Raw genomic sequence first — 18093 nt, forward strand, 5'->3', positions numbered from 1 at the left:
CGACGATGACGACAATGACGACGACGACAACGACGACGACGACAACGACGACGACGACAACGACGACGACGATGACAACAATGACGTTGACGACGATGACGATGACGACGACGATGACGACAATGATGACGACGATGACGACGACGACGACGACAATGACGACGACGACGACGACGACGACGATGACGACAATGACGACGACGATGACGACAATGACGACGACGATGACGACGACGACGACGACGATGACGACGACGACGACGACGATGACGACGACAAACACGATGACGATGACGACGACGATGACGATGATGACGACAATGACGACGACGATGACGACGACAAACACGATGACGATGACGACGACGATGACGACGATGACGAGAGTGGTCGGTGATCTTCGCGTGCCTCTCCGTCCCCCTCGCTAGGCACTAACGCCTGCTGCCTCGAGTGGGACTGTGGACCGTCGTCTGCACACGGCCTGGAGAGTGGCGGAGGAGGAGGAGTAGGAGGCAGTGATGAGGTGGTGGCAGATGCAGCAGGGGATATCCTAAAGGAGGGCTTCAAAGGAGTGAAAACATTGGCAGGTGCGTGCTTTTTTACTTTCTTTCGCACTCTACGTAGCCTATCGTACTAATCGGAGGTGCAGTGTTGAGTCGATGGGCAGTGTTGAGTCTATGGGCAGTGTTGAGTCTATGAGTAGTGTTGAGTCTATGGACAGTTCTGAGTCTATAGGCAGTGTTGAGTCTACGGGTAGTGTTGAGTCTATGGGTAGTGTTGAGTCTATGGGTAGTGTTGAGTCTATGGACAGTTCTGAGTCTATGGGCAGTGTTGAGTCTACGGGTAGTGTTGAGTCTATGGGTAGTGTTGAGTCTATGGGTAGTGTTGAGTCTATGGGCAGTGTTGAGTCTATGGGCAGTGTTGAGTCTATGGGTAGTGTTGAGTCTATGGGTAGTGTTGAGTCTATGGGTAGTGTTGAGTCTATGGGCAGTGTTGAGTCTACGGGCAGTGTTGAGTCTATGGGTAGTGTTGAGTCTATGGGTAGTGTTGAGTCTATGGGTAGTGTTGAGTCTATGGGCAGTGTTGAGTCTATGGGCAGTGTTGAGTCTATGGGTTGTGTTGAGTCTATGGGCAGTGTTGAGTCTATGGGTAGTGTTGAGTCTGTGGGCAGTGTTGAGTCTATGGGCAGTGTTGAGTCTACGGGCAGTGTTGAGTCTATGGGCAGTGTTGAGTCTATGGGCAGTGTTGAGTCTATGGGTTGTGTTGAGTCTATGGGCAGTGTTGAGTCTATGGGTAGTGTTGAGTCTATGGGTAGTGTTGAGTCTATGGGCAGTGTTGAGCCTACGGGCAGTGTTGAGTCTACGGGCAGTGTTGAGTCTATGGGCAGTGTTGAGTCTATGGGCAGTGTTGAGTCTATGGGCAGTGTTGAGTCTATGGGCAGTGTTGAGTCTATGGGCAGTGTTGAGTCTATGGGTAGTGTTGAGTCTATGGGCAGTGTTGAGTCTACGGGCAGTGTTGAGTCTATGCGTAGTGTTGAGTCTATGGGCAGTGTTGAGTCTATGGGTAGTGTTGAGTCTATGGGCAGTGTTGAGTCTATGGGCAGTGTTGAGTCTATGGGCAGTGTTGAGTCTATGGGCAGTGTGCATGTATGTTGAACTTCTTTCGCACCGTGCATAGCCAACCGTGCCAGTCGCGCTCCCGCGCGAGTCACCGTTCGCAACACAATTCGGCACAAGCGTTTCGTCCCTATCGGCTCAACCCCACGAGACCGATCGTGGCTCCGCGTCACGGACGCGACGGTGCGGATCGCGTCCCCCGCAGCGGATCGAACCAACCCCCGGGTTGCCCCCGCGCCGTCTCACTCCTCCCGCAGCTTTCCGTGGCTCCGATGCCTCCCGCCTCCTCCCTCCTGCTGCCCCGCCGGCGGCGGCCGAGCCGATTGGCGCGTGCCGGAGCGAGCCGTCGCCCGGCTGGTCTCCCTGCTCCGCGTCGTGCGGCCGGGGTCGTTCCACGCGCCTCACCGGGCGGGTCGGGATCGGGTGCCGGTCGGTCCGCCGCACGAGAGCCTGTGTTGTGAGGCCGTGCGGATCGTCTCCACGCCAAATCCGACGTCACCGTGGCGATCGCGGCGTCACCAAGGTACCTGAGCCGCATGTATGTTGAACTTCTTTTGCAGCCTACAAAGCCAAACACGTGGGAATCGGAGGAGCCTGAGCGATGCGATGCTTGCAACTTGGTTCATTTGGTTGCGTGCAAATGAATCGGCTAAGTTTGACACGTGGCAGTAGTAGTAGTGGTATGGCTTTCACGACCAATAATATGATGCTGCTGCTGCTGCTGGTTGTTGTTGTTGTTGCAATGACTCTCGGAATGTCACGCTACTCGCGAATTGTAAATGTTGTCTCGTGAGTTTTAACTCTCAAACACACACAACCCGTTTAGTTGCTGTGCCGGTAACGAATTGGCCACGTTTCTGTTTGCGTGACACGACTTTACTAATTAGCCGTGTCGGGTGGTGGCGGCGGCGGATTGAACGACACAACGTTGAAATTTACGCGATCAAACCCCCAAAAAACACCGTATCATGGATAACGCTCTCCTACCCCGGCACCTACCCCCCGCCCTCAACCAGGACCACCACCGCAGCCACCGCCATCGGCACCACCACCACCACCGCCGCCGCCAGCGCCAGCAACACAACCGCCGCGACGGTGACGGCAGCGGCTGCCTGGTGCGCCCGTCGCTCCCGGCGCTGCGTGCCGCCGTGGTTGAGGGCGGCTGCGTGAGCCTCCGACCTCTCCGCGTCCCACGCTGCCCCGCGGGCTGTGAGCCGCAACCCCGCTCCACCGCCACCGCCACCGCCGAGCGCCGGATTCCGTTCCGCTGCGGCGCCGGCTCCTCCGGCTCCTCCGGTTCTGGCCGCGTGGCGGCAGTGGCCGTGCCGTGGCCGCGTCTGTGCCGCTGCCGGGACGGCTGTTCCCGCGGGGGGGCGGGAGGGGAGGGGAGGGGCGCTGTGGACGAGGGGGGGCGGCAAGATGGCCGCCCGGCGTTGTCTCCGGCGAGTGCGGGTCGTGCTCGTAACGTCGACTGATTGTTTTTTTTAACTCGTCTGTTATAATAATAATAATAATTGTTGCAATTTATTTTTCGACGTAAACTAATTGTTTGGATGTGCCGCTACTGCGTTAGCGCCGGTGCTTGTGCACAAACAGGAGAATTGGCACGTCCCGTCAATAACACTGTGGCTTCAAAATTCAATCGTGCTAACCTATGATTAGCGCGGTTGGCTACGTACGGTGTGAAAGAAGTTCAACATACATACACATTGCCCATAGACTCAACACTGCCCATAGACTCAACACTGCCCATAGACTCAACACTACCCATAGGCTCAACACTGCCCATAGACTCAACACTGCCCATAGACTAACACTGCCCATAGACTCAACACTGCCCATAGACTAACACTGCCCATAGACTAACACTGCCCATAGACTCAACACTGCCCATAGACTAACACTGCCCATAGACTAACACTGCCCATAGACTCAACACTGCCCATAGACTAACACTGCCCATAGACTCAACACTGCCCATAGACTAACACTGCCCATAGACTAACACTGCCCATAGACTCAACACTGCCCATAGACTAACACTGCCCATAGACTCAACACTGCCCATAGACGAACACTGCCCATAGACTCAACACTGCCCATAGACTAACACTGCCCATAGACTAACACTGCCCATAGACTCAACACTGCCCATTGACTAACACTGCCCATAGACTAACACTGCCCATAGACTCAACACTGCCCATAGACTAACACTGCCCATAGATTAACACTGCCCATAGACTAACACTGCCCATAGACTCAACACTGCCCATAGATTAACACTGCCCATAGACTCAACACTGCCCATTGACTAACACTGCCCATAGACTAACACTGCCCATAGACTCAACACTGCCCATAGACTAACACTGCCCATAGACTAACACTGTCCATAGACTCAACACTGCCCATAGACTAACACTGCCCATAGACTCAACACTGCCCTTAGACTCAACACTGCCCATAGACTAACACTGTCCATAGACTCAACACTGCCCATAGACTAACACTGCCCATAGACTCAACACTGCCCATAGACTCAGCACTGCCCTTAGACTCAACACTGCCCATAGACTCAACACTGCCCTTAGACTCAACACTGCCCATAGACTAACACTGCCCATAGACTCAACACTGCCCATAGACTAACACTGCCCATAGACTCAACACTGCCCATAGACTCAGCACTGCCCTTAGACTCAACACTGCCCATAGACTCAACACTGCCCTTAGACTCAACACTGCCCATAGACTAACACTGCCCATAGACTCAACACTGCCCTTAGACTCAACACTGCCCATAGACTCAACACTACCCATAGACTCAACACTACATCTCGTATTAGCACTGTCGGCTACGTACGGTGCAAAAAGAGGTTCATCATACATACGTGCAACATACAAACCTACAGAGCTGGATTCCAGACGTTTGCTCCCATTGCCAGGTGACATCAACGACAATATCACGTGGGGCTGGCAATGCTGCAGTGCCTCCCGTCATGTTGAACCAGAGGTGGGACAAAGTCATTGTTATGCAAGTCCAAGTCGAGTCGCAAGTCATCAAATTCATGACTCGAGTCTGACTCGAGTCCAAGTCACATGACTCGAGTCCACATCTCATAGGTGGGACAAAGTCATTGTTATGCAAGTCCAAGTCGAGTCGCAAGTCATCAAATTCATGACTCGAGTCTGACTCGAGTCCAAGTCACATGACTCGAGTCCACACCTCTGTGTTGAACTATGGTCGTTCCTAGCCACAGTAAAACCTTCGAATGGATTTTTACAACAACAAAAATATTTTACGCAACTTGCACTTATTTAAAAAAAATATATATAAATTAACAGGTAAGGAAAGGTGCGATTAATAACTACTTAATTTATTTTGAGCGATGAGACGAGAGTTATGTATGGGATGAGCGTTCTGTATGGGATGAGACGAGGGTTCTGTATGGGATGAGGGTTCTGTATGGGATGAGACGAGGGTTCTGTATGGACTCATTGCCTGGAGAAATGTATCTTGAACCGACTAATTTAATTTCCATTAACTTATGAACATACTCTTTTCTGTAGCAACACTGTGCACGTGAAAACTCAAACGCATTCGCCAATAGGACTGTGGTCTTAAAAGCGAAAACAAATATACAAGAGGTGCCGTGTCGACGGGAAATGTCCCGTCTTCGCAACATGGCAATACCTATAACGATGGGGCTTTGCTTGGTGGCAAACAACCTGAAGTAAAAAAAATATGTGTTGTTGTAAATAGACGATGTTGACGCAGTCATAAATTAAGTTCGCGGTTTGCACGCATTTATTTGCACGACCGACTGACAAAAGTGATTGTATAGAATTTCTAGACACCGGGTTTCGGATGCACTGTTGGAGTGGCGAGATGTTAACTACCTCGCCTGGTGTACAGGAGGTCGTGGGTTCGATCCCGACCCTGACGCCTGCTGCTGTATATTTGGAGTTTGCGTGTCTCTCTCTCATCATCATTACGGTGGCTAGGAGATGTTAACTACCTTGCCTGGTGTACAGGAGGTCGTGGGTTCGATCGCGACCCTGACGCCTGCTGCTGTATATTTGGAGTTTGCATATCTTTCTCTCATTATCATCACGGTGGCTCGGAGATGTTAACTACCTTGCCTGGTATGCAAGAGGTTGTGGGTTCGATCCCGACCCTGACGCCTGCTGCTGTATATTTGGAGTTTGCGTGTTTCTCTCGCTCTCATCATCATCACGGTGGCTATGAGATGTTAACTACCTTGCCTGGAACGCAGGAGGTCGTGGGTTCGATTCCGACCCTGACGCCTGCTGTATATTTGGAGTTTGCGTGTTCTCCCTGTGGTCGCGTGGATTTTTCTCCGGCTTTTCCGGTTTTCCCCTCCACATTTAGAAACACGCGCTTAGAGTATTTGGCCGCTTCTACAAATTCCCTCGCGACGGCGACGAGCCCACTTCGTTGAGCTGTCGTTTGTGGCCAGGTGGCGTCTGATAAAGAGTCACGTGTAGCTCAGTGGGGTCTTACCTGGTCAAATAAAAACAAGAGTTCATATTCTTAGGTTTTTTCGGTAAAGTCACGTAGGTAAAAAATTAAAATTAATAAAAGTAAAATAAAAATAAAATAAAAATCACGACGTTTCGGAGGCAACACAAGCTTCCGTCTTCAGGTGGAACCGTCACAGCCCGACAGCTGTATCAAGTAAAGAGAAATTCCAAGAAAACGGTCCTTGTATATATACTGGTTGAGGGTGGGAGGAGTCAAGGTAGGCCCTGGATATTATTGTTGTGAGGTTCGGTGCGGCTGAGGCACGCTGCTAGGAATGAGCCTTTGTTTGTGTAGACTGGTTGAACTGGGAGGTTCCAAGAGTTGTTAAGGTGCGGCTGAAGTAAAGGTGTAAATGGGACTGAGACTTTTGTTATGTAGAGGTGGTGCGGCTGAAACCGCTGTCAGGAATGAGTCTTTGTTGTGTCGACTGGTTGAACTGAATATGAATCCTTGCAGTCACGAAAGCTTCAAATCTAGAACAAGAGTTTAGTTTCTTTTTCTGGAAGACTTTGGATTTCACACGCGGCGTCTTGAGACTAGGTGAGACTAGGTGAGACCAGGATGGAGAGTTGAGAATCATCAGACACTGTGGGTTTCAGGATCAAGTGCCTTGATTGAGACTCCAAGCCTCAACTACCATCAGCATCGTCAGGCGATGGCCAGGATTGAATTGTAAATGTTGTTGTGGGTTTAACTCGACGCACAACAACCGGTTTAGTGTTGAACTCCAGCAACTCTTCGACTGACCACGACGCTATTTATCGCGACGTTATTTTTCACGACACTATTTATCGCGATGTTATTCATCACCAAGTAAACGTACGCCGTTGGAAGAAACTTTCCATCTTCATTCTCCCGGGTTTTGCGTGCTGTTAACGCCCGGCAACAGCTTTTTTAAACAAAAAAAACGAGGATTTTCAAAGCAACGTCTGCAAATAAATATTTATATTGTTCAACGTTAAACCGTGGTCTGAAGTGGTTCCTGTAAACTGCTATGTGTGTACTCTTTGGTTCTTTGGGTAAAGTCACGTGGGTATAAAATCAAATAGGTCGCAACGTGTCGGGCGCAACACAAGTTTCAAGTTTCATTTATTAGGTGTAGCCCTGTGAGCCATTCGGCTCTTGAATCGGGTGCAACCGCAACAAACAAAAACAAGAAAACATCTTAAAGTGACTATGAGCAAACAGAAAATCCAAGAAAAGACAGCAAAAAATTGCAGAAAAAGCACCGTACACCAACGCTGTGTGCAAAAATCCCAGTGGGATGCAAGTCAAACAACAACAACCACAAGACAACTTAGATTAAGGCCATCAGTCTAACTCTGTACTACAACAAACAAACACGGCCAAACGAATATACTTTTCAAAAATCGCCAAAATAAAGCTATAAAAGCAATGAAACAGCAGTGGTCATAGGAACTGTGACCGAATTTTCACAATAAACGTCGTCAACAACATGTACTACCAAACCCTGCAGCCATAGCTGGCTGCATGAATCACTCCACAACAGCAGGAGCATCAGTCGGAGCGTCATCAGGTGGGAAAGCGTGGTCTGCTGCTCAGGCAGACTGTTTGAAAAGGTTTGAAATGGGTGTCGCTCAAGGGTTATAAAGAAGTGGTCGGGGCTAGTGATGTTAAGGACGTCATCTCCACTATTAGAACCTCCTTTGCCAGTAGCAAAATATGATAATTGTTTTTTTTACCCTTTTATCTGGCAACAAAACTGACACTTTTTTTTTTACAAGGAGTCATGTTTGCATTGACCACAATACCTGCGGTCGGAATGCAAACAAAAAACACAACTCTGATAATGAATGCACTGTCCTTGAAGTTGATTGGTCCACACCCGAGACAGCTTTCCTTAGAGCCTAGTCTCACATGGTGTTGGACCAGATGACGCCAAAAGGCGCACAACTCAAAGACAATGCACCATCAGAGTATGAGAGCTCGGGGTAAGCATTTACACCATTGGAACCTCCTTTGCCAGTAGCAAAATATGATAAAGAAAATAACGTAATCACCAATCGAAGATGTCATCGCCAATATAAGATATCGACACTGAAAATTGACGTCATCGCCACTGAAACGAGGTCTTTTCCAACTGAAACGACGTCACTGCCACTGAAAATGACGTTATCGCCAATGGAAGATGTCACCAATACTGAAAATGACGTCATCGCCAAAAGATATCGCCAATGAAAATGACGTAATCACAAAGCGAAGATGTCACCGCCACTGGAAATGACGTCATCGCCAATATCAGATATCGCCACTGAAAATTACGTCATCGCCACTGAAACGACGTATTTTCCCATCAAAATGACGTCACCGGCACTGAAAATGACGTCATCGCCCATGGAAGACATCGCCACTGTAAATGACGTAATCAGCAATGGAAGATATCGCCACTGAAATCGACGTAATCGCCACTGAAACGACTTTTTTCCAGCGAAATGACGTCACCGGCGCTGAAAATTACGTCATCGCGTTTTCATCGGACGGAAGTGACGACGTAAAGGACCCGCCGAGTATAAACGTCCCAGCGGAAGTGACGTCTCTCCCTTTCCGACGAGAAGCGAGACAGCAGCAGTCGAGAGAGACAGCAGGGAGGGCGCATCCGTCTCGGTCGACCTGAATCCAGGCTCATCCGACGCCATCCCTCGTCCTCTAGCCGCGCAGCTCCTCTCAAACACCTTCAGCCATGGCCCCCAAGTTCGATCCGAACGAAATTAAGATCGGTGAGGGCTCGGAGGCGGCGATGGCGGATCGAGCGCGCGGGCGGGCGGTGTGGGAGGTGTTTTGCTCTAAATGCGGCCTAGTTGAGGCTTTCTCTCTCTTTCTCTCTCTCTGACGTTGTTTGCTCGGCGGATGTCGCCGCGGTTGTAAAAAGTTCGCGGAGCGATAAACTTCTTCGGGGGGGCGGTGTTGGTACGGCGGAGCGGACGAACGTCGCGCGGAGATGGAGCGAGTTGAGGATGAAATGCCTGGTGGCTGGCGAGCGATTGTGAGAAAATAAACTCGATGACGGTTCGCCGGATCCGCTGATGAAGAGGGTGGGGGGGGGGTGCTCTCTAGGAGCTGCGTGTGTAGTAGTAACACGTGGCCTCAATGTGCACATGGCCTGGCACAAGCGTCGTGGTGACGTCACCGCAACTTAGTGGCGAATGGCGGTTGTGTTGGTGTGCACGTGTGTGTGTGTTGGTGTGGGGGGGGGAGCGGTGGTGTTAGTGGTTAGCGCGCTGCGATATGAACCTGGTTGACCCGGGTTCGATTCCCGCTCACGGCCAACACCAGTGACGATTATCTGAACCGGTCCTGGGCCGGCCTCCCCTAGGTCGACTCAGCTTGAAATTAGTACCTGGTGCGGTGTGTAAACATCGCCACTGGGGAGACAAAGGCGTTCGGGCGTGGTGCTGGCTGCCGTGCCGGCCTTCATAGGTGTGCGCTAACAGCACTTGCCCCTACAGTCTGTTAAGGCTATACGGGGGATCTTTGTGTTGGTGTGCACGTGTGTGTTGGTGTCCACGTGTGTGTGTTAGTGTGTTGGTGTGCACTGGTGTGTTGGTGTGCACTGGTGTGTTGGTGTGCACGTGTGTGTTTGTGTGTTGGTTTGCGTGTGTGTTGGTGTGCGTGTGTGTTGGTGCGCACGTGTTTGTGTGCGTGTGTGTTAGCGTCCACGTGTGTGTGTTAGTGTGCATGTGTCAGGATATGAGTGGGGGAGCGGTAGTTTAGCGGTTAAGCGCTACGCTGCGCTACGAAATGGGCGACCACGCTCACGGCCTGGGCCTCCCCTAGGTCCACTCGGCCTCAAATTCGCGGGCCATACAAAATGATCAACTTAAAAATTAGCCCGTTATATTTGGTCAAACATTTAATTAACTCACCCCTAATGCGATGGCTGGAACTGCTTCTCTTTGGTGAGGCGTGTGATGGTAGCTGGTGTTGATGATGTTGCTAATCGCAACTGCTTTGCCAGGTTTGCTCCTCGATTTATTGAATTTCGAGTCCCGCCTGCGGTTGCCTTGGTAGGGCCACACCAAATTATTTCGCTGGCCTTGTACCGCCCGCGGGCCGGACGTTCCCCACCCCTGTTTTAAAGGATGGGGGGGGAGGGGGGTGTCGTTGCCCGAAACGTCTGTTTTGTGTTTTGTCAATGCCACGGTGTTAATGGGGAATGATTGTTTTTGTTTCGATGCATGTGACAAAACTTTACGGGTTTAGTCGATTACACTGAAATTAATGGCTGACACCACGACCCCACACACTCGGCTAAAACGCCGCAAAAGTAATCTGTAATAAGTAATATTTGTAAAAACTTTTTTTAAACACGCTTTATTGAAATGTACTAAAAAGTAAAAAAAATAACTCCACGACTCCAGGAAGTGGCCCCGAAGCTTGCCACAACGTAAGGGACCGTGGGCAATTACAGCCAACGTCAGTTGAATGTGGACAATTAGACCCAAGGCGAAACAAAACATATAAAGAAGAATGTTAAAAAAATAGATATTTTTAAATAATATAGTATTGTTATCAGTATGACAAGTATACCAAGTTTGCAATCGGCACCACATTAGGAAGTGGTTTTTAAAATTTAGTTACAAGATTTGAGGATACAACGACAACAACAGAGTGAGTTAAATAAAAGCGTGTAAGAGCTCCCCCGCGTTTCAGACTGGTAGAGAGGGAATAGTGACAATGAAATCCACATGCTCCACGGGCTTTAATCGATCAGGCTAAGGCATCGATTGACTAAAGTAAAACATGCCGACAAAGGTAGCACTTGTCCGTTATCAAGCGATTGATCCATCTCTGTTTGGGTTCAGCAACCGCTCCCCACGGAACGTGTCAACTACTGTGGAGTGGCACAAACTGTAGTGGCACAACTACTGTGAGGGTTGCACAACTACTCTGGGAGTGGCACAACTGTTGTGGAGTGTAGTGGCACAACTTGTGGAGGGTGGCACAACTGTTGTGTAGTGGCACAACTATTGTGGGCTGGCACAACTACTCTCGGAGTGGCACAACTACTTTGAGAGTGGCACAACTGTTGTGGAGGGTGGCACAACTACTGTGAGAGTGGCACAACTATTGTGGAGGGTTGCACAACTGTTGTGGAGTGGCACAACCACCGTGGTTGATCCCCGTGTTCTATTCTCTGTGTCGCCCTCAGTGTGCTTGCGATGCACAGGCGGGGAAGTCGGTGCCACATCAGCGCTGGCTCCCAAGATCGGACCCCTGGGTCTGGTACGTGATTTCCCCCCCCCCCCCCCCCGTGCCTTCCATTACATTCACGGTGGCGAGATGCTAACTACATCGGCTGTTTATTTGGACATTGCGTGCGTGTGTGTGTGTCTCTCTCCCAGTGGTCGCGTGGATTTTTCTCCGGGGCCCCTCCGGTTTTTCCCCTACACATTTACAATCGGCATCGCGCGTTTTTCGGGTATTTGGCCACGAGAAATATCCACGCGTTGATACGGCCCACTTCTCGCTTACAGCTCAGTGGGCCCTCCTTACCTGGTACAATAAAAAAAATAGTAATGGAAAACTTTGGCAGGAAAATTAGTCGTGGGACCTTGGTAAAACTTGGTCCAACAACATTCTGTTGCCGCTGCTGATGCAGCCGTTACCGCTGCTGATGCAGTAGTTGACGCTGTTGCCGCTGCTGCTGCAGCCGTTGCCGCTGCTGCAGCCGTTGCCGCTGCTGCAGCCGTTGCCGCTGCTGCAGCCGTTGCCGCTGCTGCAGCCGTTGCCGCTGCTGCAGCCGTTGCCGCTGCTGCAGCCGTTGCCGCTGCTGCAGCCGTTGCCGCTGCTGCAGCCGTTGCCGCTGCTGCAGCCGTTGCCGCTGCTGATGCAGCCGTTGCCGCTGCTGATGCAGCCGTTGCCGCTGCTGATGCAGCCGTTGCTACTGATGCAGCCGTTGCTACTGATGCAGCCGTTGCTGCTTCTGCAGCCGTTGCTGCTGCTGCTGCAGCCTTTGCTGCTAATGCAGCCGTTGCTGCTGCTGCTGCAGCCTTTGCTGCTAATGCAGCCGTTGCTGCTGCTGCTGCAGCCTTTGCTGCTGCTTCTACTGCTGACGAGGCGACGCGCGTGCCCGACTTTTTGTCTCCCCGACAGTCGCCCAAGAAGGTGGGCGACGACATCGCCAAGGCGACCGGGGACTGGAAGGGTCTGCGCATCACCGTGCGCCTCACCATCCAGAACCGTCAGGCCGCCGTGAGTTAACGGAAGCTCGCCGACTAACCCACGCCTAATACGTACGCACACATACCCGGACAGGGATCGCCCCCCAGCCATCGAACAAAGACATTGTCGTGCGGCCGTCTGGAACGCTCTTTTCTACCGATATTACGAAGCCATTGGGAGCTATGCAACTTCTCAAATCATCATCGAGGTTGATAAACTCATTTCCCTGGAACTGCTTGTTGTGTGTTTAGTTTGTTGGCCTTTTCCCCCCTCCCCGCACCTCCGATTAGAGCGGTCGGCTACGTACGGTGCAGAAGAAGTTCAACATGTACAGTATTCTTTGGTTCTTTCGGTAAAGTCACGTATAAAGATAAAATAAGAAATTAAATAATAGCATAATACGACGTTTCGATTGCAACACAAGCAATCATCATCAGGTATAAAAGAAATAGCAACAAAAATCTAACCAGACAACTATAGACAGACATAATATTATTTTATTGTGTTTTATTTTTATTATTTTATTACTTCCCTTCTACGTGACTTTACCGAAAGAACCAAGAAGACAGATGTCTGTCTGCTTATATGTCTGTCTATAGTTATTTAATTTATTATTTTATCTTCAGACGTGACTTTACCGAAAGAACCAAAGAATAATTCCTGCAGTCACGAAAGCTGCCAAAATTAACATGTACGGTATGTTTAGCAGTCTACATAAACTGATGGGGAAAGTGCCGTTTGTGAGCGCGTTTTAACGCCGGCTTAAACCTATGAAGCTATCGTGATTTATAACTTTTATCCTGTGCATCATGGTTAGTTCCTTTGAATGTAATTCAGGGAATCTTTGTTGTCTTGTTGCGGTCTGGGATTGTTTTGTTGCTGCCTTGCCTCAAGCTTTTATTTAAGTACATGTGGAACTTTTACTTCCGTTATTTATATTTCATTATTTTCACCGGCCACCCCAACCCCCTCGTGTGCCGTGCCGGCCTTGATGGCCGCTACTCGGAAACAGCACTTGCCCCAACAGTCTGTTAAGGCTATACGGGGTGGGGGGGATCTTTGTCTTTGACAGATTGAGGTGGTACCCTCGGCGTCCGCCCTGATCATCAAGGCCCTGAAGGAGCCTCCTCGCGATCGCAAGAAGCAGAAGAACAGTGAGACTCGCACACAACGACCCATCATTACAGACGCGACCCATTCACCTGCCACACATCGCCTCTCCCATCCTACCCCCCCCCCCCCCCACGTAATGTCCACTTGGCCTCTCCCATCTTACCCCCCCCCCACGTTATGTCCACTTGGCCTCTCCCATCTTACCCCCCCCCTCACGTTATGTCCACTTGGCCTCTCCCATCCTACCCCCCCCCCACGTTATGTCCAAAAAATCTGTATCAAGTGTATCAAGTGTTTTTGTTTTGCTGTGACAGTTTCACCTGAAGACGGAAGCTTGTGTTGCCTCCGAAACGTCGTGATTTTATTGTTTTTATTTTTTATTAATTTTAATTTCATTTTTTACCTACGTGACTTTACCGAAAGAACTAAGAGTATGTGTCTGATCTCTGTAACCCATCTTGTCTCTGTAACATGTCTGATCTCCGTGTAACATGTCTCGTCTCCGTATGTAACCCATCTTGTCTCTGTGCGTTACCTATGCCGCCCGCAGTCAAGCACACGGGAAACCTGGGTCTGGATGAGATCATCAACATCGCCCGCCAGATGAGACCCAGGTCCCTGGCTCGTGAGCTCAAGGGTGAGTGACGCGCGTGCGTGGGAGAGGGACCTCGTAGCGTAGTGGTCCCCAACCCCCAGGCCGGTACCGGTCTGTGGCCTGTTAGGAACCGGGCCGCACGGCAGCAGGAGATGAGAGCGGTGAGCAGAGGTCGCAACCGGGTACCCGATACCCGTACCCTACCCGATACCTGGCTACCCGTACCCGGCTGGGTACGGGTACCCGTTTGCGACCCTGGTGCGGCCGGGTACGGGTAAGGAATCAAAACCCGTTTGCGACCTCTGGCGGTGAGTCCGCGCGTGGAACCCGCCCCATTATTTTATTATTTACCACTTCCGTCCACGCCTTTTCCCCGCACTGTGCACTTGTCACAGTGTTGGTAAGCCCACAAGCTCTAACCCCTAGCCAGAATGAGTACAGATTCCAAGAACACAGGATGAGATGTTACTATCCTTTGTGCAAGCAACTTCCAAGAGTTCATGAACAGTGAGCCTGGTGAAATTTGGGGAGCGCATCGTCAGTAGTGAACCTTTGGTTCCCAGGGTGTTTCGGCCTTTCACACTATACACCCTCCCCAAAGGCGGCCAGCGACAGGGTGATCAATCCTACGCTTGCGTCCCATTCCCAATTAGTCATAGGAGTTGCCTTGTTGTTGATGGCCAACATCCCATGGGACTATGCATGGCAGGGGGGCGTCTTCCTCCTCCCTGAGTCAAGCATTGTTGACCGCATACCTCCTGACCTCACTTCGGGGCCCAGCTGGGGAGGAGGTGAGAGCGGTGAGTCCGTGCGTGGCCCGCCAATTATTTCATTGACCACTTCCGTCCACGCCTCTTCCCCGCACTTGTCACAGTTTTGGCGAGTCCACAAGCCGCTAACCCCTAGTAGCCATAATGAGTACAAAACAAACGTTGGTGGAGAGCTTTTTTGAAAAGGGGGAAAGATCTTTTTGGTTCTTTCGGTAAAGTCACGTAGAATGGAAATAATAAAATAAAAGAAACATTTATTATGTTGTCTTTTTTTTATTTCCCTTCTACGTGACTTTACCGAAAGAACCAAGAAGATGAATCCCTGCAGTCACGAAAGCTTTAAATCGAAATTTACTACGTACAGCTCTTGCCCCAACAGTCTGCTGAAGTTAACGCTGGCGGCGCGGGGGGCTCTTTGTGTTTGTGTCAGGCACGGTGAAGGAGATCCTGGGCACGGCCCAGTCGGTGGGCTGCACCGTGGACGGGAAACACCCGCACGACGTCATCGACGAGGTCAACAACGGGGAGACTGAGATCCCCTCGGTGAGTTTGTCGCCCCCGCAGACACATGGCGCACGGAGAGGTACAGGACACAAGAGATACACAGACACATGGTGCACAGAGAGGTACAGGGCTAAAGAGATACACAGACACATGGTGCACAGAGAGGTACAGGACACAAGAGATACACAGACACATGGTGCACAGAGAGGTACAGGGCTAGAGAGATACACAGACACATGGTGCACAGAGAGGTACAGGGCTAAAGAGATACACAGACACATGGTGCACAGAGAGGTACAGGGCTAAAGAGATACACAGACACATGGTGCACGGAGAGGTACAGGGCTAAAGAGATACACAGACACATGGTGCACGGAGAGGTACAGGGCTAAAGAGATACACAGATACATGGTGCACAGAGAGGTACAGGGCTAAAGAGATACACAGACACATGGTGCACAGAGAGGTACAGGACTCAAGAGATCCACAGACACATGGCGCACAGAGAGGTACAGGGCTAAAGAGATACACAGACACATGGTGCACAGAGAGGTACAGGGCTAAAGAGATACACAGACACATGGCGCACGGAGAGGTACAGGGCTAAAGAGAAACACAGACACATGGTGCACAGAGAGGTACAGGGCTAAAGAGATACACAGACACATGGTGCACGGAGAGGTACAGGGCTAAAGAGAGACACAGACACATGGCGCACAGAGAGGTACAGGGCTAAAGAGATACACAGACACATGGTGCACAGAGAGGTACAGGACACAAGAGATACACAGACACATGGTGCACAGAGAGGTACAGGGCTAGAGAGATACACAGACACATGGTGCACAGAGAGGTACAGGGCTAAAGAGATACACAGACACATGGTGCACAGAGAGGTACAGGACTCAAGAGATCCACAGACACATGGCGCACAGAGAGGTACAGGGCTAAAGAGATACACAGACACATGGTGCACAGAGAGGTACAGGGCTAAAGAGATACACAGACACATGGCGCACGGAGAGGTACAGGGCTAAAGAGAAACACAGACACATGGTGCACAGAGAGGTACAGGGCTAAAGAGATACACAGACACATGGTGCACGGAGAGGTACAGGGCTAAAGAGAGACACAGACACATGGTGCACGGAGAGGTACAGGGCTAAAGAGATACACAGACACATGGTGCACGGAGAGGTACAGGGCTAAAGAGAGACACAGACACATGGCGCACAGAGAGGTACAGGGCTAAAGAGATACACGATCTTTAAACGTCCGCCGTGAGTGAAACAGGGCGTCGTCGTGTGTGCGATTATGGCTGTCGCACGCCGGCAGTGTTAATCAGGGCGGCTGCTGGGTTAGAACCGTGAAGCTTTTGACGACGGCGCTGCTGCTGCTGCTGCTGGGCTCCCCCACGGCGATTGTCAATCTGTGTGGAGGTTGTGGAGGTTGTGTTAACACGAGTGTTGTGCGTGTTGTGTTGCAGGATTAAAAGAACACCAGCTCCGAAGTGATTGTGGGAAACGAAGCATCGAATTTAAATAAAAACTAAAAAAAATCCGAGGTTTTTTTTGTCGATGTGGTTTTTAAAAAAAAAGTAACGTTAAAATGATTGAGGTTTTTTTTTCTTTCCAAACACCGACGTTTCAAGAGGAAATGCAAAGAAAACCCCACCACCATCGCCACCTAACACTGCCTCTGTTGCCCCCATTGTTTATACGCTGACATTTTTTTGCACCGTACATAGCCAGCCGTGCTAATCGGAGGTGCAGTGTTGAGTCGATGGGCAGTGTTGAGTCTATGGGCAGTGTTGAGTCGATGGGCAGTGTTGAGTCGATGGGCAGTGTTGAGTCTATGGGCAGTGTTGAGTCTATGGGCAGTGTTGAGTCGATGGGCAGTGTTGAGTCTATGGGCAGTGTTGAGTCTATGGGCAGTGTTGAGTCGATGGGCAGTGTTGAGTCTATGGGCAGTGTTGAGTCTATGGGCAGTGTTGAGTCTATGGGCAGTGTTGAGTCTATGGGCAGTGTTGAGTCGATGGGCAGTGTTGAGTCTATGGGTAGTGTTGAGTCTATGGGCAGTGTTGAGTCTATGGGCAGTGTTGAGTCGATGGGCAGTGTTGAGTCTATGGGCAGTGTTGAGTCGATGGGCAGTGTTGAGTCTATGGGCAGTGTTGAGTCTATGGGCAGTGTTGAGTCTATGGGCAGTGTTGAGTCTGTGGGCAGTGTTGAGTCGATGGGCAGTGTTGAGTCTATGGGCAGTGTTGAGTCTATGGGCAGTGTTGAGTCGATGGGCAGTGTTGAGTCTATGGGTAGTGTTGAGTCTATGGGCAGTGTTGAGTCTATGGGCAGTGTTGAGTCTATGGGTAGTGTTGAGTCTATGGGCAGTGTCGAGTCTATGGGCAGCGTTGAGTATGTGGGTAGTGTTGAGTCTATGGGCAGTGTTGAGTCTATGGGCAGCGTTGAGTATGTGGGTAGTGTTGAGTCTATGGGCAGTGTCGAGTCTATGGGCAGCGTTGAGTATGTGGGTAGTGTTGAGTCTATGGGCAGTGTCGAGTCTATGGGCAGCGTTGAGTATGTGGGTAGTGTTGAGTCTGGGTAGTGTTGAGTATGGGCAGTATGTAACGTACCTCCGATTAGCCAATGGTGCTAATCGGAGGATGCAAATTTTCTTGCCACAGCCATCTGTGCTGTTGACTCACTGCCTCTTATCGACTGCCTCTAACAGACCCATAGACTCAAACGGGGACAAATCCTCCCATAGGGA

The 18093-nt window shown here is 50.6% G+C and overlaps 1 protein-coding gene across 1 annotated transcript; it reads left to right on the plus strand.

Annotated features, from left to right (window-relative positions):
* The first annotated feature begins 8707 nt into the window (after positions 1-8707).
* RPL12 (ribosomal protein L12) lies at positions 8708-16971 on the plus strand. Its single transcript, XM_078881293.1, has 7 exons — positions 8708-8903; positions 11336-11409; positions 12280-12378; positions 13421-13502; positions 14012-14098; positions 15257-15369; positions 16817-16971. Exons 1-7 carry the CDS (start codon positions 8867-8869, stop codon positions 16820-16822), a joined length of 498 nt encoding a protein of 165 aa, XP_078737419.1. The 5' UTR covers positions 8708-8866; the 3' UTR covers positions 16823-16971.
* The last annotated feature ends 1122 nt before the right edge of the window (positions 16972-18093 follow it).

The sequence above is a fragment of the Lampetra fluviatilis genome, chromosome 61 (assembly GCF_964198595.1).
Source record: "Lampetra fluviatilis chromosome 61, kcLamFluv1.1, whole genome shotgun sequence".
Classification (NCBI taxonomy): domain Eukaryota; kingdom Metazoa; phylum Chordata; class Hyperoartia; order Petromyzontiformes; family Petromyzontidae; genus Lampetra; species Lampetra fluviatilis.